Genomic DNA, 26,674 nt, shown 5'->3' with positions numbered 1-26,674 from the left:
AAATTTTTGTGACACGACACGTTGGCCAGACTAGTTAGTTTGGGAAATAATGTCCTGTTTTTCACAAGGAGCATCATGGAATTTTATGACACAAAACGAAGATATTATTTCGCGGTTAGATATGTGTAGGTACCTATTATATTTTGACGGAATTTCATATAAACAACAGCGCCACCAAGCGGGCAAAAGTTTTAATTAATGATTCTATTATGTCAAAACTGCGTCAAACTATAACACGCATTTGCGACTCGGGAAAACATTGTTTTGAATATACATTAGCAAAAGACTATAGTTCTGCGCATAAAAATCGTAACCTAAAACGGAATATTTGTAGCTGACCTTCAACGTCAATTTAAAATAATTCAATGATTACTTGGTATTTAATTGACATCGGGCTCGTTGGTCGCCTCGCGACGTTCGCTACGCGGCCGTGCTGAAATAAGTTTTGGATTGTGTTGTATTTTTGTGAATTATTTACATAGATATAAATTTTGAAATCCACACAACGGGTGAGTAAATATTTATTTAACTTTTAAATACATTCTTGTTCTAGTTTTGTGTGTATACGATTAATAATAAATTATGAAACGTTTGTTTGCTACGGAAAAATTGGTTCGTTTTATTTTATTACAAGCCCGCGTGTTTGCCATGCTTTATATTGTTTGTGGTATTTTTTATGCTATTTCGATTTGAATTTTTAGTATTGGCTATTATAGTTTATGTAAAACAATCGGGAAACTGTGTGCTGTTACAGAATTCTTTATTATTTGTTATTTCTCATGTAGCACACTCCGCATCCGTGCGTAAAACGTAAATAGGTTATATCATGTAGTACCTATTTAGTAAAGATTATTTTATATTTTATTTGCATTTTAAACACTTAAAAAAAAGTTGTGGGAGAAACATTTAATTATCGTAGACAAGTTGTAGATAATAGACAAATTCTATTTTTTTAATTGTTTGATAATTCTATTTTGTTTTCATCTGAAGAATTGTTAAAACATAGTTATTAATTTAACTCATGTTTATGTAAATTAATATGTTTTTCAGCCTTAAAATTTGTTAATTAATTTATAGTTATACCATTTTTGTCTGGTTTGAATGTTAATTTGCAAACGGGAACAATAAATAATAATTATTTACATTATTTTTATTTTATATGAATGAAATCAAATGATTGTGATGATTTAGAATATGGATTCTTGGACATAATTAGTATAACTAATCAAAATGTTTCGTTATAGATGAACACCGGCACCATACATTAAATAAATTAACAATAAATTCTATTCATGAATTTGAAACAAACCAGTCTGACAAGTTGTCATGCATAGACTTCCAGCTACGTACTTGTGTTTTTTGTAAAAAAAAAATATTGGACATGTACTGTCACTCAAAAATAACTAAACATACTTGAATTTAAATATGTTTGTAATATGGTGTCCTTACCAACTTTTTTGTAATTAAATAAGCTTTAAAGGGTTTAAGTACAAAATATTGAAATAAAAAAAATGATCAATAATAACACATATATTATACTTATGTGATTACACATTTTAAATTTTATATTACATACAATCGGCCAGAATGTTTTTTCTGGCTGACTGTATGTAACGGTTTGGCTAAGGGAAAAAGAGCAAGAATATATTTATTAAATGTGGTATTATTAACCTTTATAAAAATAACAAGTGCAAATTGGCTACTATTTCATTAAAGCTTATCTCAGATAGATGACTGCAGAATGTAACCACATCAAAAATTATTATAATTGAAATTATTGATATTAAATGGTACTTTTTAATAGCTAAAAATATACTAACAAGTAGGTGAATCACTTTATCGTAGATTTAACACAATACAGAAGGAATTGTTAGTGTTATTATGGTTTGCAACAATTTGTTAACAGTTTAACTGTTGGAAAAAAATAAGGTATAACTCTTAGTAAAAAAAATATTGCCTTCCCAAGGTTAAATACCCCTGCCGTTTCTCACAATTGTAATATAGTATATATTTGTGTAATTTATGATAAGATATATATTAAATTTATTTTTTAATTAAGCGGCCAAGATAAACTATATATTCATATCATATTTTTTATTTAAATAGTTATAATTTTTAATTATTCAAATTTATATTATTGAAATTTATTTTATGTAGTTATGTAAATTTCTGTTTCTGGTATTGATGAATGAATCCGCTGGATATATACTTTTCTTAGGTACAGGGCAATCAGTTTGTGCAGTCAAGCATGTCACGCGTACGGGTTCCTATTTCCCGGAAGAAAAAAAAGGCGTGTATCTTATTTTGCTGACCCTACTTTTAATATGATATCCCTAGGACACGGCCCATATACTATATTGAAAAATCCGCCACCGGCATAGATATTTACTAAACATGTAGACAAAAAACTCACACCAATGGTATCAAATCGATTGTTTTTTTTCCGTTTTTTTTTATGAAAATCTGATGACATTAGTAGTTTCAATGCATAATAAAAACTCTGTCCTTGAGTAACGTGTCACACCCGCACAATATAACAGTGCGATGCAAAATATATATCTTTTGTAAACATAGGTAGCCATGATGATGCCATGCTACTACAAAAAATTGGCAAAACATCGAATTGGCCTTGACTCGTTCGACTGAGAGATTTTTAGCGGCCAGTTCCTGACTGTATAACTCAGTATATATTATTTGCACTGAGCGAAGCGTGGTGTTGATAGACGTATCGTGATGCATTTCCGGGCCCTTAACAGGAAACTTGGGTAGACGGCCATACCTGCATATCTAGTTGATGGCTTGGAATTCGATGTCAACTACAGTTATCAGTCTTTAAGGCCTGAAATAAGTTATTGCGACTAAAGTTAAGAAACGATGTTTAAATAGGGCAAATAGGTAATCTAAGGAGTTTCCAGAAGACCATAAATGCATTTGTTGAAAGTCCTCTTTACAATGGCAAAATCTTGATACTCTTCTGTTGCATTGTCACCTATCCCATTAGCATAACCAATAAATAAATTAGTACACACAAAATATCCTTCGTGGGTTCGCAAGCTGGAAATTCTCCATAGATAGCGTATGGTCGTTTTTTGAATAAATAGTTACATTTTTATTCACGCATAGAGTAATGTAACTATTTGCTTATATTGTATAATATATTTGCAAGTAAACAACAATAGTCTGTCGTCATTGGCCCAGTTACATTTGGCCCGGCAGTCAATAGGTCTCGGGTACACAGATATTGTCCGGTAAATAGAAAACATGTCCGTTATCAGTGGTGTGACCACGTGTTGATACCGCGCAGGACGGTCCTTTGGTCCTTCGAACCCAGTACTAAAAATAGCCAACATTTTATTTAATAGTTCACTATCAACTTTTCTAAATTACTTCACTCGTTATGTGGATCTATTCCGGAAAATAAAGATATTGATTGGAAGTAAGTACTAACATAGCTTATATTTCATTAAAAATGTTCTTTAGACCATAACCTAAATTATGGAAACATAGTTAACATGAACTACCATATTTATGGAAACATAGTTGGTAGATGAGTGGTCTGCATAGCTTATAAAACAGTTTATCAGGAGAACCAAGTATCTCGTTAATGTCAAATGTCATGAGTAAAGGGATACAATGGCGGGGCAGTCTCCGGATCAAGCTAGCCCATTCATGCTGTAGACAAGTATGTCTATATCGTGGCTCCATTTTATAGAGTCCGCGCAAAACTTCACCCACCAGTGGCGAATATAACTCGATTCCTGCCGGCTTTTCTTCAGTAATTTAAGTAAAGTCTACCTATACATAAGTATCAGAACGATTTGAAGGCCGCATATATGTATTTTATTAGTACTTCTAAATCGAATCAGCTTCCCTTTCAGAAAAAATGATCTGTCGCGACTGCTCCCCACAATATAACAATGATTAGGCTACGTGGGTCGGTAATATCGAAGTTTCGTCACTCTAATAAGATACAATGATGCAAATTATTGCCACACTGTAATAGAAACCTTATTATTTGATACAGATCACGTTTGGTAACAGTAGCCATTCGCGCTGTGGAACGTAGCTATTTCGACAGATTAAATAAAACATATTTAGAGAAGGAAAAAACTAAACGAAAACACATTATCAACCCTTTTATAATAGCTTTTTTTCTTCACTAACCATTATCATTAGTGACAACGCAACGTGCTCTGAGATTGATAAAAAAAAAATCAAATTTATTTCAGACAGCTCGTAGATATTATAATCTTAATACTTTCATTCGACAGTAAATACCTTTAAGTATGTAGAACAATTTGCTGTCAATATCCTACAATAACTATTATTTATATCTGTTTAATTTCCAATACAGTTATCGTCGTTGTTTATGCACGACCCTTTGTGGAAATGTACTCCGAGCGGTGTCAGCCGATAACTGACCCCCTACGGCTCAGTATGACGACATGACGTCGTATTATTGCTATGTTTACATTTTCACTATCGTGCGTACCAAACTTTACATGTTTGTACATTTTTCTAGATAGTTTCGTCATAGGTCCCCATTTTGTTATTGTGATAGCGCGATCTCAAGACCCCGCGATAAGTTTTATGTTCTTCGCTGGGGTGATATGCGAATTGTGATTATTCTCTATACTATGTGCGTCATTTAAATAAGAAATTAGTTTCGCGAGTGATATTTCGGTGAGATCGCTATCCAACGATGTACTTAAATAGCCTATATGTCAGGGATGAGTTAGATCTTAAATCGCATTCCTCAAGTTAAGCTTAACTATCTGTTGGTGTACTGCGTTCCATCTTATTGCCTTTAATTATTTTTAACTCGAGGTATGTACTGGAAGATGAGAAGCGTTAAGTAACTTTGTAACTCAACGTTATCTTTAATTCAATTGCAGTTTAGAAATGGATTGTTGATAGACCGATCTGTCTTCTTATAAAGGAATTCTTACTCCTGTATTTAGTAGTAACACGAAAAAGCACCTGATAGTAAGTATGTAATTTACATTTTTGCAACTGCCATAATTATGCTGGCCCGTCGCTGGGGCCAATTTTATTTCATTAACATGCTCTGACAAAAAAAGTACAGTTCGGCAACTTCATTTAGCTGAGTTCGCGACGCTCTCATTTCAACTCGAACGAGTTTGAGGTAACTCGAATAAAAAATGAGTAATGATAAAATAATTATTGCTGAGCAAGATGAATGTTGTTAAGTTGTGGCGTCTAGACGTGTAAACGAGGATATAAGTGGATTTAGTTAAACGAACATAAAAGATTACGGCCGAATACAACAAAGGTTGAAAAATATAGCTATTAAGAGTTCAGTGTTAATAATATTTTTATAATTACCGACGTTTAATAAACACATGTTATTTTTTTCGTTTTATCGCGTGTTTATAATAAATAAACTAATTGCAGGGAAAAGTACTGTATACGAGCGATGGACGGTCGGCGACAATCTTGGACCAGAGAATAACATTTGGCCTAAATATGACGTCATGAATCTCGCGTAATAATAATATTATTTGACATTATTCGCACATAGCAAAATATTTTGGCTTTAAGTACGTCATTTTGTTTTTGCAATACGAGATTATTTCAAGCGATAAGCACAAAAGTGAACTTGTGTTACTGTGCCATTTTCCTTGTTTGTTTCTTAGGAGTGTGTTAAGAAGGGAAGGAAAACTTTGCTTAGTTAGGTATGTAATTCGGGATTCTCAGGAATTTTTACCTGTTTAGTTAGGAGTGCTGCCATAACAAAGCTCCAGCATGTAGAGGATAGTATCAAAGGCGAAAGGTGAAATTTTCCGAAAGGGATTCCGACGCAACATACAAGTACTAATTCATGAATGTGGTCTACAAATCGTTCTAATGATAATTAGATAGAGATTCTACATAAAGGGAAGCCGGTAGGTATCGGGTTATTTGGATCTTTCGCCACTGGATACTGTATTGCGTTCTAGTATATTTGTAATAATTGCTTAGTAAGTTTAATGATTTTAAAACTAATCGTGTTTCCAAAATGGCCAATGATCCATTTTATAGATTCGGTATTTTAGCCAATGAATGTAAGAGTTATCGTATCTTTAAAGATTATAATGACATTCGAATTGTCTCTTGAAATAGATTAACATGCATTACTCTTTCGATTTCTTTAGAATGTATGAGCAGGCAAGCGTCCGTTTCCAACACCTGGAATTCTCAGTGTGGTCCATAGAAGCCTGACATCATTATGACGTGGGTTTGTAATGTTAGGTACGCGGAAATTGACATCCTTTAATCTAACTTTCATTATAAAATTTCCTATTTTCCTCTAATAGACACCTAGATTTTGTTTGAAATTTTCGAAGCAGTCCGTCTATATATAATATTTGGATGATTTGTACTGCAACATGCCTTCAATCTTGCCTCACGAATTTTATTGTTGCGTAATATATTAATGACTGCACTTGTTTGTAATAATTTACTAGTCAAGAATTCGTGTATGAATTGACCGTTATCGATTGTAAACTCGTTATGCAACTGCATGATGGTAATATGAAATTCTATGAGTTATAAAAAATTGCCTTAAAACATACTCCGTCACTTCTCTAGCGGTTTGGATTATCGTATATTATTGCAGAATGCAATCTATGATTTGGCCAGTTTTGTCGAAAATACGTCAATGTTATAAAGTACCTGGTCTTATAGGTGTTATCTGACTATTGAAATTACCTCGAGTTATAAAAAGGCTAGGAATTTTTCTTTTTTTAACAGTTGTATCAAACATCTTGGTAATAAAGGAATATGAAATGTAAATAGACATGTCGCTTATCGTCGCGTGTAAAAGTATCGTGTGAATTAGGTGATTGTTTTTTTATTGCAATATGCTTATCGAAATCTTTTTATAGATGTCGGTCTAAGGTCTAATTTTAACTGCATGATCAAGAGGTGCATAAATTTGGAAATTGTTTCGCATTTCTCTTTTCCGCTTCTGCGTTATCAGATAACGATGTATTTAAAAAATCCATATAAATAGGTCGTATAAAATTAAAACTAATATACTTTGTACGATTTATTAGCGTGTTTTAATGATTTACGATGACATCGCAATACGCCTGCGCGTAATGTTATGCGCAACTGTGACGTCACTTCATTAATTCATTGAGGATAATCTCAGAAGGCTAAAGCTGTTTGTTGATATTTGCGCTGATTATTCTAGCCACGAATCTGTGAGGCCTGAATACTCATTGCCAAGCTCTAGCATATCTTACGACAGTTTCATCATGCCGTGTTTACAAACAGTTAAAATTAAACATTTTGACCAGCGTGATATCTGCCGTGTTTGTTCGTTTATCAGGCAATTGTAATGTTGTTGGCACGTAGTTGTCACGCCGCTCAATATAACGCTAACAGCTGATGGATCGTGTTTAGTTTACGCTTAACCTCCTACCGGACGCAGTGCTTGTTTTTTTTTTAATTTTAATAAGTGTCCACGACTGTTATGAGTTAATTTTAGTTCGCAACCATCAGTTTATATCGGTATGTCCTTTATTTATCTATTAGGTTATTAAGAAAGTAGAGTTCAAATACGTCTTGAGTTTATGAATACCTGAAAGTTCATCGGAGTTAAAATATCTTTTTAATTATATTTACGTATGATAAGGGAATATCTTGTTTGGATTACGTCAATTTAATCAAAATGAAAATACAAAGTTATAATCTTGTACTTAAACCAGCTGACCCGATAGACGTCTTGTCTTAATGAATTTGCAGCGGGCATTCTGTCAAGCTGACAGTTATTTCAAACACTTGACAATTATGTAAGATTAATACTGTCGTTTAGTTTTCTTAAATTTTCAAATGTTCTGCACAACTTTCTTTTTTCTTTCATAAGGACCTTTTGACAATAATTAACATAACAAAAAAAGAATTAGCGAAATTGCTCCATTCGTTCACGCGTGCGATGACCAAGGGAAATACGAGATTATTTTTTATTTTATTCATTTTACCTTTCGGAATACGGTTCCCAGCGAGTAGATGTTAGTTTACTTATAAATTATATATTACAATTAATGATTATTATATTTTTATGAATGCGGTAGATGCTCATCTGATCACAACTCTTAAAAACTTCCCGAATTTGAACCAAGAAGCCGTATAAAGGACATAGAAATTAAACAGCATGAGTAATACAAGTTCTACATGCAACGGCTTGGCTGTGTCTCTAGCATTTAGTCCATGGGCGGCGGATGCTGCTTAAATCGGCGGACTGTTGGCTCATTTGCCTACTAAGGCAATAAAAAAAGCCTGCTAACTTGTCAAATAGATACAATGAAAAATAATTATAATAAAAATATAAATTTGCATGCTGTGGTCTTCTATAATTGAAGAGGCACGTCACATTGTTAATTGTACAAATGCTACGACATTGTATTTATTATATGGCGTGTACCCTTCGTTGGAGGTCCTTAAATAAATGAATGAGTTCTTCTTGCACCTGCTGCTATAAAGTGGGGTTGGCGCTTCGCAGTTTCTGAAACATGTTCCAAAAACGATTTGGATTATTTTTACGATCGGCACCTGCCTGCCGTCATCCTGTCTGGTTTTTTGCTTTTGAGGATGGAGTATAACTTGATATATACGTAGTTATAAGTAAGTGCGTTGTGTGCCTACATTTAAACATGTTTACCTTTTACTACTCGTTGAACTATTCTCGATATCCCGAGACTTAGAGTCTGATGAGACTATTCATAATGTCTTGCGTATCGATTCCCAAAGTGGTCCAGGGCCCTCAGGGGTCTACGGCTTGAGTAGTGTCTATTGGGAACCTTTGGTCTAGAGTCTTAACCAGCTATTCTCAATCTGTTGCGTGCGCGTGCCATGCGCCTTGTCAAACTCTTGCTAGTTGACAACCAGACTTCAAGCATTTCACTGAAATAAAGAAAGAAACTTTACCGAATACAACTTGAACTGTCATTTTAAAGTATAAAATAATTCAGTTAATTGTGAGTACTTTATATTAAAATATAGAATTTTAATTCGTTTTAGACATAAGCAATGAATTTACGTTGGGGCCCCATGGTACTATAACTAAGACTTGTGTGGCCTGTTAAAGAAAATGTTGGGTATCTACTACTGGTATTATACATAATTTTTCCAGTAGATAATTATTTCTTATGTTTATGCGAATGTTGACGTTGAAATAAAACTAGTACTTGGACTTTATCTTGGTTTTTTATATTATAATTTTCTTCTGACGTTTCGAAGGGTTTGCAGCCTTTATCTACCTACATTTTACAGTTGTACATTTTTTTTTTATTTAGAAAATTGGCTATTTACGTATTATGTAGAATGAGGTCACAATGTTTTGGACTCCGATTTCCGGTAGTTGATTAATTTAGTTAATGCCTGTGAGTTATATTTATCGTTCTATTATGTTAAAATGGCACATGTTTAACAAATGCATGCATATTTCACCAACGCAGCGGTATTTCCGTTCGATAATGTGTCGCCCAACTCTATCACCATATCGAAAATGGAAAAAAATTAAGAGCGACAGATGTCTGATATTCTGTGTGAGACATAAATTATTAATATCTTTTAAAGCGTCGGCAATACGAGATAATTTTATTTAATTCCCTAAGTTCTAATTGTATATCGATTTATTAAATTTTTATATGTGATTATCTACTGTTTTAGAGAATTCCCATTGATGCTAAATAATATTTTGTAAATTCTTTGATAAGTTTTGATATTACTCGAAGTGATCATAATACCTACTGAGGAATATATTATGCACGAGCTGTGTACGCGACTGCCGAGTTTGTTATATTTCCTTACGTATATTCTTGGAATGATTTCACGCATCACGTAAAAACTGCTAAATGTATTTTCATGCATATTTCATTGTTATGTTAAGTAATCTATAGTAAATATTTACTGGCATATATATTATGACCTATATTGTTATATTAACGTTCTAGAAATTTCAAGGAGAGGCGGAAATTACGTATTAGTAAACAAAACTCCTTGCACGTAGTTGCGACAGTTATTAAAAATATCAAATCTTTAGCATTGTTATTTTCATTCAACCGTTACGTATATGTATTGCTGGCTCACTATTTCAAGGCTTTAGAAAAAAATATATAAATAGCATAATAGACAACAACTGTAAAAAAAACATAAAAAAATATGTATTTGTGTAATTGTAAGTACACATACATACATAAAATTTTGTGTACCGTTGAAATGGTGAAAAAATTTGCTCATGTAATCTATTGAACATGATAATTTGTTGTATGTTTTTGATATGGTCTATGTATTTTTAGGTAAAAAATCCCGAAAGGTAATTAAATGGGGAACTATGAATTATTGTCTTCTAATTTCCACCAATATACATATTTTTAAACTAATTTTTGCAACACAAATACCATAGGACCTTTTAATAGCGAGCTCGCGGTATGAATCTATAGTGGTTTATTGGGAATTGTTTTGTTCCAGATCTAATATGGATGGTCCCGCAGGACCATCAGCAAGCGTACATGATGGTGGCGTGAGCAGCAACACAGAAGCCATGGACAGGCTACGGATGGATGACAGCTGTCAGAATAAGACAGAAGTTAAAGTTAGGAGTAAGAGATATGGCAGGGGAGCAGTAGAGTCAGGTAAATAATAGTAAAGAAAGAAAAAAGAAAAAGAAAGAAAGAAAAAACATTTATTGGCCGCACATTGGGTGGTAAACATAATTTACAATAACTTAAACCTATGAGCTAGGGGATAAAAGACAAAAAAAATAAATACAATTGTCTATGCTATTTATTAATATGTATAAATTTAATTCGTATTTTTTGCGTATGGACAACACTTAAAGAATCCAATTGTTGGAATTACCCAGTAGAATGTCGATTTTCGGCGACGTCCATAAAGCTGTCGTGCCCACACAAGTGTCCAGTGAGCGGACTCCGCGGTAATACTAACTGAATATAAAAAAATAAAATATAATATTATTTTAACAATTACATGGTAAAAATTATATATTGTTACGTACCTAATATGTTTAATTCTACGAAAATATGGATTTAAAAAATATATGATCGATCGGTCAAATAAAGATGACCTTATTCTTCTCCACGGTTTCATAACTTATTTTATCAACACAATAAATAATATCAAGACAGAATTCTTACGTTTATCATAATATAGATACCATGTATTTCTAACAGTTTGAACCCAATAATCTCGAGTCGTTTTTAGTAAGGAACCACTATTCCTTTAAAGCATTTAGTGACCATCAAATGTCCACAAAATATGTTTTAAACAGACAGAATAAAGCTGCGATAGTCTAGTTGGGTGTAGAATGGACTGCCGAGACGAATGTCCGTAGGTTCAAAACCCAAGGGTACATGTCTGACTTTCTAAAATTGTGTGTATTCTTTGTAAATTATCTTGCTTTAATGGTGAAGGTAAACTTCGGGAGGAAAACTGTAAACCTGAGTAATTTTCTTTAGAAATTTTGAGGGTGTGTGAAGTCTATCAATCCGCACTAGGCCAGCGTGGTGGACTAAGGCCTAATCCCTCTCAGTAATAGAGGAGGCCCGTGTCCATCAGTAGGACTGATATTACTTTTCAGAATAATAAAAAAAATTATGATCGCAATGTACGAGGCGGACTCTAATTCTCCTAAAAATATACTCTAAAATAATCTAATTACTGTGTGTATTATCAACGCGCAGTTTCACGTGTAGTGTCATGGTCGCGGTTAAGATAATATGTATACACTGACGAAAATAAAATCTTTAGGCGTCAATGTCGTCGCTTGACAGTGATAATTATTTGTTTGTTAATCACAGTGGCGAGGGGTGAATCTTGAAAATGAAGCTTATGCTTTTGGTATTAGAGTATCTTCTCTCTTTTACCCGGGGCGTAGCTATCGTAGTTTTTATGGCCCGCCGTCCGCCTGATATCATGCCTTAATCTTTCAGGACTTGGACCATGGCTCCATATGCTGATGTAATATAAGGCGATAGTTCGAGACTCGTCTGTTGTTCAAAAGTATCTGAATAAAACGTAACTAATATTTGCTTTGAAATCGAACGTACACTGATTGGAACAAATTACTTTAGAGTATATAATCAGAAGATTTGTTCCACGCATTCATATTTAAGAATTATAATATGTATTACTAGATTGCTTGCAACGTTGTTCGTCTTAGAGTTCTTTTTCAGATAAAGCCTCTATTCACCTTCTCGGAATATAAACTTTTAGACCGGATATAACTTCCAATTATAGCTTCGAAGTGTCATAAGTATTCGCGTATACAATGTGGACGATTCACGAGTGCCTTCTCAATGGATTTATATAATACGTTATGATCCCCAGAGGTCGTTAGAGATAAACATCACGCGTATTGCGCCTGCGCACTCTATTGTTGCCGTTAACCTAATATTTCATTTTAAATGAGGTCAATATGCCAAAAATTTGTAATCTTTTTGATAAAGCCAGTTTGATTGACAGAAAAATGGTATATGTGATAATGTTTGAGAAAAAATGTATATTATGAAATAACTGGTTATTATTAAAAACTATGTTGACTTCATAAGTTATGGAAATAAGTGTATTTAATATAGCGATAGTATGGAAAATAAATTTATTTATGTAATGTTTTTTATGTTAAAAGAATGGCCAAGAATTCCTAGTTTGCACAAGTGTAGATACTGTCATGCCAGCATAATATTTATTAATATATTTTTGTAATTATAATAATTATGTTGCCTCGGTGGTGTTCTTGTACTGAATGCGCGGTACGGTAGTGCTCTGAGGTCTTGGGTTCGAATCCCGGTTCGGGCAAAGTTATAATTGAGTTTTTTCTGCCCGGAGTATAGAATTTGTGCGCGATATGGCGTTAGGCTTCTCCCCTATCACATCATAGGACGGAACACACTTGGCGAAAAGTGGGTGTTCTGGTTGCGCCTCTGCATATCCCTTCGGAAATTAATCCGTGTAAGTTTTAATAATGATGTATTTTTTTGTTCCAGGTTTGACGCACGAGTGCGGTGTGTTCGGCGCAATAGGCATGGGAGAATGGCCGACCCCGGTCGACATACCGCAAGTGTTAACGTTAGGATTGGTAGCGTTGCAGCACAGGTGGGTGGGATTTACATAAAGAGTAGGCGCGCTCGGGCGGTTACTTGCCTGTCGTATAGCCGGCTAAGCGGCTTTATCTACTGACCCCCTTATTCATAGACGTTTTTTATCTAAGGTCGGAGTAAAGCTGTAATAACAAGTCTGTTTCTCAGTGCTGACGGCATGGCAGCCTTCGCAGTGCGTAGACATAGGGCCGTTGTGGTTGGCTTATATTGAGATACAACGATATTAGCCAACAACGGCCCTATGGCTACGCTAACAGACTTGTTATCACAGCTTTACTCCGTCCTTAGATAAAAAACGTCTATGAATAAGAGGGTGAGTAGATAAAGCCGGCGGTAGATAAGTTCGTGCGGTAAAAATCGAGGCTAATCGACCGCATTTTTAACCGCCCGTGCGCGCCCGTCTTAAAATTTTGACAGGCTTGCAAGCATAGTTTAAAAGTATAGAATTAATGTTGAACTTGTATACAGGGTCATTTTGACATTGCGCTACTAAATCAAACCACATACTCGGCTTCACCTTTGCTAACATTGCGCCAAAAATCATCCATTATTAACTAATATTGTCGCGAAAAAATCTTATTTTAGATTTCTAATTTTTTATCATTTTGTGGTTTAATGCGAATATGACGTGTGCGTATATACGTATTTCTGACTGAAAGTATGATGTTGCCGCTGCAACGAATTCTGTTAGACTAGTAGTAGAGGCTTTAGGGCGCGTAAAATTAAAATTCCTTTTTATTAATATTTATTTTGTTCGAAACTTACACTTTTTTATTTTACATCTACGGCTCTAGTAACTTATGGTAAAATTTTATTTCCAAGTAGATAAGTATGTGGTTTCGTTTAGTAACGCGATGTCAAAATGACCCTGTATAGAACGGGTTAAAAATCAACAATTTATATCCTTTGTATGTTTTACCTAAAGTAGGCAGATATAATTGTTTTTATTAATAAACAGATTAACCGCGCCTCTGTGCGTACGTTGATACGCCCACTAGAAGGCACGTTTCAAACCAATTTGTTCAACGTAGGCATGAAAGAGTGCAAACGGCAGCAATATCAACGTAGGCATTTTCTAGTATAAATGTAATACCACGAATATAACAATAATATTGTTGTTTTATTGTAAGCGTTTCATGTATCAAGTTTATTGTGTTTACTTTGTGTTAGAACTGTTTTGTAAAACTTTGACTACGTCCGCTTAGATGATTTTGCTGACTGTATTTGTATAGTTTGTTATGTCGCCGCACTGTTCTGATTATATTAAAATGTCACGTAAAAGTATTTAAAAATGTTTACTTTTTCTGCAGTCCGTGTATTCATATTATGTTGCTTGTTACATGACTGCCTCGGTGACGTAGTTGTACTGCGTGCACGGTGTGGCAGAGCTCTGAGGTCCTGGGTTCGAATCCCGGTTCGGGAAGTGATATTTGAGTTTTCTCCTCAGTATCAGCCCTGAATCTGGAATTTGTGCCTGATATGGCAATAGGCTCGCCCCCTATCAAATCATGAGACGGAACACACATGGCGAAAACTGGGTGCCCCTGTATCTCGGGGATAATTGCGTCATGTGTGTTTGTTTGTTTTTTTGCTTGTAGATAAAATAAAGATGATTTGTTACAGAGGGCAAGAATCAGCGGGCATTGTGACGTCAGAAGGCAAAAGCGCCCGCACGTTCAACACACACAAAGGCATGGGTCTCATCAACAATATATTCAACGATGACGCCATGAAGAAACTGAAGGGCAACCTCGGCATCGGACACACGAGGTAGGGCCTTCGAGGATTTATACCTTGACGATGCTAGCTTACTTAGGGGCCGTTCAAGTATTACATAACGCAATTTTAGAAGATTTTTGACCCCTCCATGTAACGTGTCGTAACATTTTCCAGTACGCCCCCGCCCTTCCAAAAGTTATGTAACTTTAAAGCTAAAATTGTTTTCTAATTGTGGTGTCCTCACTTTATGTGTTCTTTGGTAGTGAAATAAAATAATAAAGTAAACAGTAAGTACAGCACAGCACACCGGAGACGTCCGCCCTGCGCCGCCAACGGCCCGGAAGTGTTGCGTTACCGTTGGGCTGTGCTGATCTTTATTATCAATACATCAAAATAATATTTATAATTGTTTTACGCAAAATACCGGACAGTCGTTAAAATACCTTTGATATTGTTTTAAAATAAAAAAAACGATGTTACATAACGTTTTGTGTGAAACCCCCTCCCGCCCCTGTTACGCATCGTAACGTTTTACAAAAAAAATGCGTTACGTAATACTTGAACGACCCCTTACGAAAGTTCTGTAGTTCTTTGCTTGTGGTACTTATACTATTTATTACTATAATAATATATGGATCTAGATAATAGACAATCAAAAATGACAATAAATACTTCAAAAAATTCTTAAAATATATGTTCTGTTCTCCTGTCTCAGTAGAATAACGGTATTGCCTGCCATTGGGGATAAGTTTATTTTTTTTATTACTGCTTGGATGACGAGACGAGCTTGCCGTTCGTCTGATGGTAAGCGATACGATCACTCATAAACAGTAGAAACACCATCTAACACCTTAAATTACAAAGTACTGTTTGGCATTCCACTGCGCTCACCATCCTGAGACATGAGATGTTAAGTTTCATTATGTCCAGTAGTTACACTGACTACAATTTCCTTCAAACCGGAACACAACAGTGACTAAACACTGCTGCTTGGCGGTAAAAATAGACACTGCGGTGGTACCTACCCAGGCGAACTCTTACATGAGAGACCTGCCACCTATCCACCACCAGTACCACCAAGTGAGTGTATGTGTTCCCTCAGGTACTCGACGTCGGCGGCGTCTGAGGAGGTGAACTGCCAGCCGTTCGTAGTGCACACGGCGCACGGGGCCCTCGCCGTGGCGCACAACGGGGAACTCGTCAACTGCAGCAGTCTGAGGAAGATGGTGAGCATCATGCCATTATAGTTCTTATCTATATTTCTATACTATTATATAAAGCTGAAGTGTTTGTTTGAACGCGCTAATCTCAGAAACTACCGAATTGAAAAATTCTTTTAGTGTTGGATAGCCTAGCTAGTATAGCTAGTATCTTTATATGTAAGCTTGAAACTCCTAATATTTTTACGACTTTCTTAGCTAAGAAAAGGGCTAAGGAGCCCCATCACCTTACATTAGTTTAGCGTGTTGTCGTAGCTGCTTTCAACAGGACCGTCTGGAAATCTTTGAGAGAGGCATATGTTCAGCAGTGGACTTTATGTGGCTGATGATGATGATGATGTATTATGGTCCAAATTAAACATAATTATAAAAGAAATTTTTGTCAATCAGTGAATTTTATTAGTATGAAGAGTAGGTACCATTATCATCTGTGAAATATATTTCCATTAATGAAGACTAGCTTTACTATATTTTCTATATAATTTGCCAGGTGCTAGGTCGGGGTGTCGGTCTCTCCACGCATTCGGACTCGGAGCTGATAACGCAAGCTCTGTGCCTGAACCCTCCAGAGGGCGAGACCAACGGACCCGACTGGCCCGCCAGGATCAACAATCTCATGAGGTAACACTAGTCTAACTTATAAACTTGTTTTAGCGTTAAGAAGTGGTTAAGAATAGCTGTTAAAAATATCACCGGTTTCCTAGTTTAAACCTTATTAAGAGACAAGATGGCGGGTTTTGATTTACAGCTGATCGAGTAAATTCGTGTTTTAAGTAAGCATAGCTTTGTGAAATTTTTATAAGACTGTATAACTCGAATAAAAACTCCTTTTTAAAATCTATTAATTATATACAGTCAGATATAAAAGTAGCTGGCTAACAATCGTTTTATCTTTAAAATATAAATTTCAAAGATTTAACTTTATTTTACACACAGAAAAAATAATATTTCAATGTTCAGGGTTATTTTCAAGTTTTGATTTTGTTCGGCTACTTTTGTGGTTAATGGTGTATCAAAAACATTTTCTATATTGAATTAAATTGTAAAATTAATATAACTGATCCTGGGTCTATTTAGTATCTAACAGCCACAGAAATTAATATGAAATGTCCGATATGTTTAATTTTGTCATAAAGTATCCCACATTTGAGCCGTCATGTCACTTTCATAATTTAGTAGTAGCGAATACATTATTGATCCTGAATGCGTTAACTGACGATAATTTTAGTAAAATCTTAAATACAATTCGTGAACAGGCTGGCTCCTCTGAGTTACTCGCTGGTGATAATGCTGAAGGACAAGATATACGCGGTGAGGGACCCGTACGGCAACCGACCGCTGTGCCTCGGCAAGATTCTGCCGCTCGGCTCATCGTGTGAGTATTAAACATTCAAAAAAACTATGGGTGTAAAATGAGAATGATAAAAATAGGAAATCTACTAACAATATATCCTTTTCGATGAATACCGAACAAAAAAAAAGGAAAAAGATTAACAAAACATAGTTTATGAGGGTAATAAATACTTTTAAGCATGCTGGGATTTAAGTTTAAATTATATTGCAATAAAAAAATTGTATGGAACATCCACATGTTTCCTCTCAAATATTAAAAGAGTTTGGTCCTTCAAGCACGTTATGGTGTTTTTACAATATTTTCAATCTACAGTATAATATAGATATCGTTAATATAATGTTATATGATACTCTTTCATGCATTCCTAGGATATATGTAAGTAAAAAAAGTAATAAAAGTAAAGATAATATATTGTAATAATATTTTTTCAAAATCCTTTTTTTTATCGTATTTGAGTTTAAAATTTAAGTATAGACGACCTTTTTATGAAAAAAATGGTAATCTGACTTTTTAAATATTTTCTCAGTATTTTATCTGTGTTACAACAACATCGAAATGGCAAAATGACTTTTTTCATATTTCTTAACTTTTTCATTTGTGTTACAACATTGGTGCACACACGTTTGTTAATATTGTGTGTGGTGACTAAGCCCCTTGTCGCAATGTTCCAGATGTCTACAAACAGTCGTCCTCGCAGCATGCCGCCGGTAACTCATCTTTCGTACCACATCGGTAATTGCACTGTGGAGCGCTGTTGCGTAATCAATAATCGATTGACTTATTGAGAATCGATTGATTTATCGATTGTGTTAAAAAAAAGTTAGACGTGCTTTTTTATTATTTTCATGGTATTTTACTAAAAGAAAAATTAAAAAAAAAGTTTTTTTTTTCAATAATAAATTTGAAAATGATCGATTTTTTTAATACCAAATACATAAATAACATCGCGTCCATCACGTGCGATTACTGAGTAACTTATTAACAGTCATAAGTTTCATCGATATTGATAAATGTTTAACAGAAAATAACAAGGGTAAAGTGGATTATCTCTTTTGCATGATATATAGTCTGGGTATAAATTACTAATAAGGGTTTTGATTGTCAAATGACAAAGTAATATTTATAATGAAGTGCATGGCTTTATGGAAAAACATATTTAGTAAAAGCAATAATTATATAGTATATTTTTATTTTTAAATAGTGGTATTTTTTACTTTTTATTCGGGTGTTTTTTTTTCTAATTTTCTTCTTCGCTGAGTGATATTTGCGTGTAGTTATAATGTTAGTTTAATGTTGCAGTTTTGATGAACGGCTGCGCGAAGAACGGCATGGACGACAAACCCGAAGGTTGGGTCGTTTCCTCTGAATCTTGCGGTTTTCTTTCTATTGGTGAGTATTTTTTTAGTCATTAACATGATAAGTGCGCGAATGGTTCGAATATGATAGATCAAAGAAATAGGTAGAATTATGATTCTTACCTTGGTGGTGAAACAAAATATATTTTGTTGCTGGAGTGAATTATTTGAGTGCCTCGTCGGGAGACTAAAGCCAAACCACTGAGTTCTAAAAATGACTTAATACACTGAACACTAGGTACAGCATTAGGTAAGAAAAACAGTGAAGGCTCAAGCCCGCGCGCGCCTCCACACCGGGAGAGAACTATTTGGACACCGAGGGAGCGCGGGGCGATGTGCGCGAGCGCAATCCCTAGGCTTTGAGCGAGGTGCGAGGACTGGTGGCACATAATGTCGCCGTGTATTAGGGCAGCGCGCTATAATTTTTTACTATATAATTCGATTATTGTATGTGTTTTGAATGTTACTGTCTTCATATTTGTTTTTCTTTTTCGCATCGTTTGCAAGAGGTTAATACCTAGAAGTGATTTTGTGGTTCTAAAGAAACAAGAACACTTAGGTATATCCTATATAGAGGTTTTGTCTCCTGCCATTTTTGCGAGAGAATCATTTACAAAGACACTGTGGTTTAAGAAGTTTGATTTTTTCTATTTTTTTAAAGGGGTAGACTATAGTCACGGGTAGATATATAGCGTATGGGGCATTCCACGTGAAGCGGGCACGAAAAAAAACTCGATGTCTCAGATTTTCGTAATATTTCATTATGTTATACCTGTATATGTCCTCGATCCAGATACAAAATATTATTAAAGTATAAAGCCTGGTAAGCGAGTTAAAGGACTTTGAAGTTTTGACTGGCCGGCTGGTATACGCCACTTCGAATCCAATTATCAAGTTTTTAAATGTTACAATAAAATAAATAAAGCAATGAAATAAATACTTCATTTAATGAGCTTTTTTATTGTATTTTTGGAAATTGAAAAATGATTTTTTTTCTTTGAAAAAAATGTGTTTGAAAGTTTCAAACTTGAATTTCACAAAGTTGGCATATTTATATTTTTTTTTTTCTAAAAATAGCTACTATTGTATAGATAATCCCTGCGAAGTTTCATAATGGGCTGAAAAGTAGTTTAGGAGCTAGACCGATTACAGTGCCGAAGCGCGGCGGTCGCCAGAAAGAGCGAAGTAGTAATAACTTTCAATTAAACGAAATACTTTCGATTAGAGTATTTTATCATGTTTTGCATCGCTCTAACGATTCAATTACATGTGATTATAATATAAAAAAAATATATTTATATTACTGACGGTGCACAACAACATTTGAAATTTGGCAAGGATAATATATATATACAATATTGGCTATTTTAGTAGAAAAAAGTTACTATATAAATATGCCAACTTTGTGAAATACAAGTTTGAAACATTAAAATATATATGAATAATAATAATAAATAGTAGTAGTAATAATAATATGAGTTTGTGGCATTGATGTTCTAGCCTACATGTATAAGCGGTCGGGTATCGTGATGGCTTTGTTTAATGCGTTATGTAAACTAGCCTGTGTCTCCAGGCGTTTTAGGTTACCACCGAGACCGTCAAATTGCCCTTCTGCCATGTGAAGTGGCACGAAAATGAAATTCTGCATCTTTACCACAATCCTGTTTGAAATATAACAAGTTAATACAATTAAATCTTTTAAAATGTTGTTGTGCACCGTCAGTAATATAAATATATTTTTTTATATTATAATCAGATGTAATTGAATCGTTAGAGCGATGCAAAACATGATAAAATACTCTAATCGAAAGTATTTAGTTTAATTGAAAGTTTTTACTACTTCGCTCTTTTTGGCGACCGCCGCGCTTCGGCACTGTAATCGGTCTAGCTCCTAAACTACTTCTCAGCCCATTATGAAACTTCGCAGGGATTATCTATACAATAGTAGCTATTTTTAGAAAAAAATAAAAAAATATAAATATGCCAACTTTGTGAAATTCAAGTTTGAAACTTTCAAACACATTTTTTTCAAAGAAAAAAAAACATTTTTCAATTTCCAAAAATACAATAAAAAAGCTCATTAAATGAAGTATTCATTTTATTGTAACATTTAAAAACTTGATAATTGGATTCGAAGTGGCGTATACCAGCCGGCCTGTCAATACTTCAAAGTCCTTTAACTCGCTTACCAGGCTTTACACTTTAATAATATTTTGTATCTGGATCGAGGACATATACAGGTATAACATAATCAAATATTACGAAAATCTGAGACATCGAGTTTTTTTTCGTGCCCGCTTCACGTGGAATGCCCCGTATGTTAATAACGGATGAGCTGGTGCGTGGTCTCGTGTTGACGTTGCGTGTTGCGGTTGCAGGCGCGCGGTACGTGCGCGAGGTGTTGCCGGGCGAGATCGTGGAGATGTCGCGGCACGGCATCCGCACCGTGGACGTGGTGGAGCGGCCCCACGGCAAGCACCAGGCCTTCTGCATCTTCGAGTACGTGTACTTCGCACGGGCGGACAGTATGTTCGAAGGTATGTGCGGACTGCGGATACAATAATCATAATCTATTTTTTGTTACATCGATACGAAATTGTTTACTTATAATTTTCTTCCTATCAGATATTTTTCAAATATCCGATAAATTTCGGATAATTTTTGCAAATATCGGATAAATTTCGGATATTTTTTCAAATATCCGATATATTTTTTTAAATATCCGATGCATTTCGGATTTGTCCGTTACATGTATACATAGAGTTTGTATGTGCGTGCAGGTCAGATGGTGTACTCGGCGCGCATGCAGTGCGGGCGCATGTTGGCGCGCGAGTCTCCCGTGGACGCCGACATCGTGTCCTCCGTGCCGGAGTCCGGCACCGCCGCCGCGCACGGATATGCGAGACAGGTAAAGTATTTATTGCAACGACAACCTTATTCGTAACTGCACAGAGTGGAGTTTAGGTGAATATACGTACCCCCTTATTCATAGACGTTTGTTTTGTTTATCTGACAGTCATCTAGATTCAAGTTGTACTTCAATATTAGCCAATCACAACAGCCCTAAATCTACGGATTGTGAAGGCTGCCATGCCGTCAACACTGAGAAACATATGTTATCACAGCAATGCTCCGTCCCTAGATAAAAAACTTCTATGAATAAGGGGGATAGTGTATATTATTGTGCCAATTGTTGACAACTATATAATGACGTCGTCAATCACAGTAACCGTAACGTTTGTGTGCAGTCGGGCATTCCGTTCATGGAGGTGTTGTGCAAGAATCGGTACGTGGGCCGCACGTTCATCCAGCCGTCGACGCGCCTGCGCCAGCTCGGCGTGGCGAAGAAGTTCGGCGCGCTGTCCGAGAACGTGAAGGGCAAGCGCATCGTGCTCATCGACGACTCCATCGTGCGCGGCAACACCATCGGACCCATCATCAAGCTGCTGCGCGACGCCGGCGCCGCCGAGGTAATGCGCACGCGCACACCATGTTACCAAATCTAATTTCTATATTGACATATTGATATAAGTGTTACTAATAAATTATATAAAATGATTTTTATGATGGTACCTCATTCGTCCTCTCTTTTATGTACCCAGGTACACATAAGGATAGCATCTCCGCCGCTCAAGTACCCTTGCTACATGGGCATCAACATACCCACCAGGGAGGAGCTCATTGCCAATAAGATGGACTCGTTTAAACTGGCCGAGCACGTCGGTAAGTTCGTTTTTACAGTATTCGTATTTATTATCTTCGTTCACCTTTAAATATGTGAAATGAAAGAGTTACTATCGTTTGCGGAATTTTCTAAATGATTGGCCCAATAATAATTTGTTCAACATTGATAATTGTTAGTTTCGCAAATAATAAAGTTTTGAGGGATATAGATGAGTTTAGTTTATTAAAACGTTCACGTAATGTATGCAGGCGCGGACAGTCTGGAGTACTTATCCGTGGAAGGTTTGGTGAGCGCGGTGCACTACAACATGAAGACGACGCCGTCGGACGGCGTGGGGGGGCACTGCACCGCCTGCCTCACCGGCGACTACCCCGGCGGGCTGCCCGACGTCGACTGGTGAGCCGCTGGTCGACTCACCACCGACACTAGAGCGAGGCGACCGCTTGGTCGACTCAACGCGAGGAATGTACTCAGCTTTTATCGAAGTAGAATGAGACTTTTTAGACTTCGGAATTAATGGCATGCAGGTATCAGGCATGTTTTAGTCGACCTATCAGTGAAGAGAAGTGATTCAAAAGAGTAGTGGTATAGGGTTGACTTGTAAATCAACGCCCAAGCATTTTCATCACCAATTAAAGAAGTTTCGGTCAAATGAAAGCGCTGAATCTGATGGTTCCAAATACCACTTCTCTCTCCGTCCCATGCCGGCCATCGAACTTCAACACCACAGCAAACTACGTGAAAACTATTAATAAGTCTCAGGAGTCCTAAGGCATTTATTTAGACTCTAAATTCTAGAGCATAAATTACAAAATAGATGTAGAAGTGTGTGATATTTTTAATAATGTTATTTGATATTCAAATTCTCGTAATAATAGATGATATTTATAGATGTATCTATATTTCTTTATCAGTGTAGTGACGAGACAGTTCCAACTTACAATAATTTAGTAATCAAATTGCTCAATAGATGGATAGTTTTAATGAAAGCTACCTGCAGATTTACGCCCGTAAACGTTATGTATCTAAGGACGGCGCATTGCTGTGATAACAAGTCTGTTTCTCAGCTTTGTTTATCTGACAGCTTGCTATTTGTTCAGCTATGTTTATCTGACAGCTTGCTGTTTGTTCAGCTTTGGTTATCTGACAGCTTGCTGTTCAGCTTTGTTTATCTGACAGCAAACTAGATTCAAGTTGTATCACAATATTAGCCAATCACAACGGCCCTATGTCTACGCACTGCGAAGGCTGCCATGCCGTCAGTACTGAGAAACAGACTTGTTATCACAGCTTCTCTTCGTCCTTAGATAAAAAACGTCTATGAATAAGGGGGTTAGTCTGTACGTGAGTATGTAACTTTCATTAACATTACCACGCCATTTTTATATAATGTAGTTGTGTACTTTTAGTATCTAATGTACATAGAATTTACCTCGAAAATGTTTAAGCACCGAATCTCAATATTCGAATATAAACTTACAAGCCAAATAATACTACAAAATATAACATAACTTATACAAAATATAGCTTATCACTGTAAGAAAACTCGAATCATTCAATCTGTGGCTCACATATCCAATCGATATGGTAACTATGATATTATTGAAGTTCTCGAATGTTTGCAACGTGCATTCAAATGTGCACTCTAATCGTCAAAGATATGGTTGTTCCTAGTCGACTGTTGAATTTACCTTTATCACGGTTAAAAGACGTCCAATACACAATATTTAGCTTTGGACCGGTGTTTTGCCATAGTTATTTTGGTCATTCACATAAGTTTTTGTAACTGTAAAAAATAAGCTCAATGTACAGTCAGCCTGAAAAATAGCTGAACGAGTTCGAATCACCTTTAAACTTTTGTGTTTTACCAAATATTTTTCACTAAAATAATTTATATGAGATTTAGTTTTCGTTAAACAAAAGAAATAATATTGAAATTAATGTGTACAAATGTACAGCTATTTTTATGCTGACGGTACTGTAATGCATTTTGTATCGAAAGGGAAGGCGAATTATTATTTTTCCATACCTATACATTAGTTTATTAGCAATTAAAATGAAATTCCTAATAAAAGAAATGTAATGCAATAATGGAGAAGCGTTTTAAGCATTTACTGATTATATTATATTTATGTAGTAGTTAAAAATATTTTTATAATATATATTTCGTCTCGATCAAACACAGCAGGAAACGTCGATGTTTACGTGTGGAAATATAGCCTAACTAGGATCATAAAACAACTGCCTTGTGGGCGCCACTGTCGCCTTTTTGTTTTAAAGTTAACATTGTCAGTACAAGAATTTAGTACCATAGTTTATCTCAAGATGGCGAGGTTTTTTATTTTTCTGGTCAGGCTATACTTATTTTATTGCAATGTCTTAATTATGAAAATTAATTTATATTTTTTAAATATGTAGGGTTGTGGTTTAAGCCGAGGTTTATAAATCATAACAAATTAGATAGGTATATGGCTATTACAGAAATTAACTGTCCGGAATGAAGTTAGTCACTTCTCGCCTGTCACAGTCTTGTCTCTAAAAATATGACTCGTAACTAACTTCCGACAGAGTGGATAGATTGGATTAATTATATTGTCTCTCGAATGGCACGAGTTATCATATTTTATATGAAAGTGCTTCCCCTAGCACTAATATAACGTTGTACAATACGGTATAACTGTTTAAATACGGACGAATAAAATAAGATAGTATGTTATTTACACAACTATATGTTAAATTATGTGTAAGAGTACTTTATAAATAAAAATAAGTTGAATTTTATGCATGTGTTAAGAAGCGGCAAAATATTTTAAAAATACAATATTTAAAAGAAAGAAAATTATATTTTCCCTGCATAGAGTCAAAATGACCTTGTATACTTTGTTTAAAATAACATCTTATAATGATTTCTTATATTTACGCGAATGTTAGACATTGACATCTATCGCGGTTTTAGTATTTTATTTTTCAAGACACTGTGAGCTCATTCTGCGTAGATCGGACCACCAACAGCTAAAATTTTAAAAAAGTTGTATAATTGTAAAATGTAGTTAGATATTGTAACTTTGACTTTACGGATGAACAACACCTCAGTCCCCCCCGTGACCATGAAGGCTGCAAAGTCTTCGAAACGTCGGGAGACAATAAAATACTAAAACCGCGATAGAATCCCAAAATTAGTTTAATTTCAATAACATCTTATTTTATTTAGTTAAAGAGTAAAATATATATTTTTTAAATATTTTACTTTATACATTGCTGAAAGAGTAAGGGATAATAGGGGACCGGCCTATGCTTGATTTTGTCCATTATTTCTATATATAATGGTTAATAATATGAAAAAGAAGTCCTCCTGCGAAAACTGCATAAAAATTGGTTAAAAAATGAGCGAGTAATTCATATTTAAAATATTGTAATGTGCAGAAGTGGGCGCGATGTGGGGGTATCGCTACATCTCTTTCTTACGCACGCGTCGTAATTCCCGATGACGTCACATGTGGATATTTCGTCTCTTTTCTGTTTCTTGTTAATTACCCCTTCCACCGAAATTCAAAGACTTATAACTTGTTGATTTTTACCGGATTTTAAAAATTCCTTCTGTGTTATAATTTATATTATGTAAATATTTGATAAAAGTACAGAACAAAAATGAGTCCGGTACCCTATTATTATTTATTTCAATCTGGGTTTTCTGCTCTTAAAAATACATAACGAATTACTAACCCTTTGGTTTGATGATTTTCTATGGGACTCCCTATGACACTTTAAATCTTGTACAATATTAGTCATAAATCAATTATTGCGAATACACGGGCGATGTTATGCGCATGCGCAATAAACAAACATAGATTTAAGATACAATATTTCTCAAGCCTTTTTGCCCTTATTTTACCTCACCAATAATGATTTTTCTTTAGCCAAACAATGTTTTGCTTCTTCTAATATAAAATGCTTGTCAAAGCGTTAAGAAAAATGATTAATTGTTATAGTGGTATACAACATTTATTAGTAGGCTTTAGATGTTTAAGAACTTATATCCTCATTGTTGTAGCTACTGATTTTCTTTATGGGAGAGAGGAGTGTAGTTGGCGTGAGTAACAAGAGCACTGCCTACACAGGTGTAGGTTCATACCCCTCTATCTCTCTGTCTCTAGTTACGCCCATGCACATCTTTTTTTTAAGTTATTTTTTAATATATGAAGGGACTACGTTTT

At 35.2% G+C, this 26,674-nt stretch overlaps 1 protein-coding gene across 3 annotated transcripts; it reads left to right on the top strand.

Annotated features, from left to right (window-relative positions):
• Positions 1-229: 229 nt before the first annotated feature.
• LOC115450464 (amidophosphoribosyltransferase) lies at positions 230-25,265 on the top strand. Of its 3 annotated transcripts, none has more exons than XM_037444918.1 (14): positions 230-509; positions 10,480-10,643; positions 13,014-13,122; positions 14,751-14,897; positions 15,949-16,072; positions 16,557-16,687; positions 17,323-17,441; positions 18,092-18,127; positions 18,720-18,809; positions 21,154-21,312; positions 21,556-21,683; positions 22,024-22,245; positions 22,378-22,498; positions 22,709-25,265. In XM_037444918.1, the coding sequence occupies exons 2-14, from the start codon at positions 10,487-10,489 to the stop codon at positions 22,858-22,860; spliced, it is 1,695 nt and encodes a 564-aa protein (XP_037300815.1). In that variant the 5' UTR covers positions 230-509; positions 10,480-10,486; the 3' UTR covers positions 22,861-25,265. The 3 variants fall into 3 exon arrangements, with proteins under 3 accessions (XP_037300815.1, XP_037300814.1, XP_037300816.1); XM_037444917.1 differs by lacking the exon at positions 230-509 and adding an exon at positions 7,320-7,518; XM_037444919.1 differs by lacking the exons at positions 230-509; positions 18,092-18,127 and adding an exon at positions 7,320-7,518.
• Positions 25,266-26,674: the final 1,409 nt, after the last annotated feature.

Source organism: Manduca sexta, chromosome 28 (assembly GCF_014839805.1).
Source record: "Manduca sexta isolate Smith_Timp_Sample1 chromosome 28, JHU_Msex_v1.0, whole genome shotgun sequence".
NCBI classification, from domain to species: Eukaryota; Metazoa; Arthropoda; class Insecta; order Lepidoptera; family Sphingidae; genus Manduca; species Manduca sexta.
The sequence above is the reverse complement of the archived record's forward strand: the minus strand, read 5'-3'. Positions and strand labels throughout refer to the sequence as shown.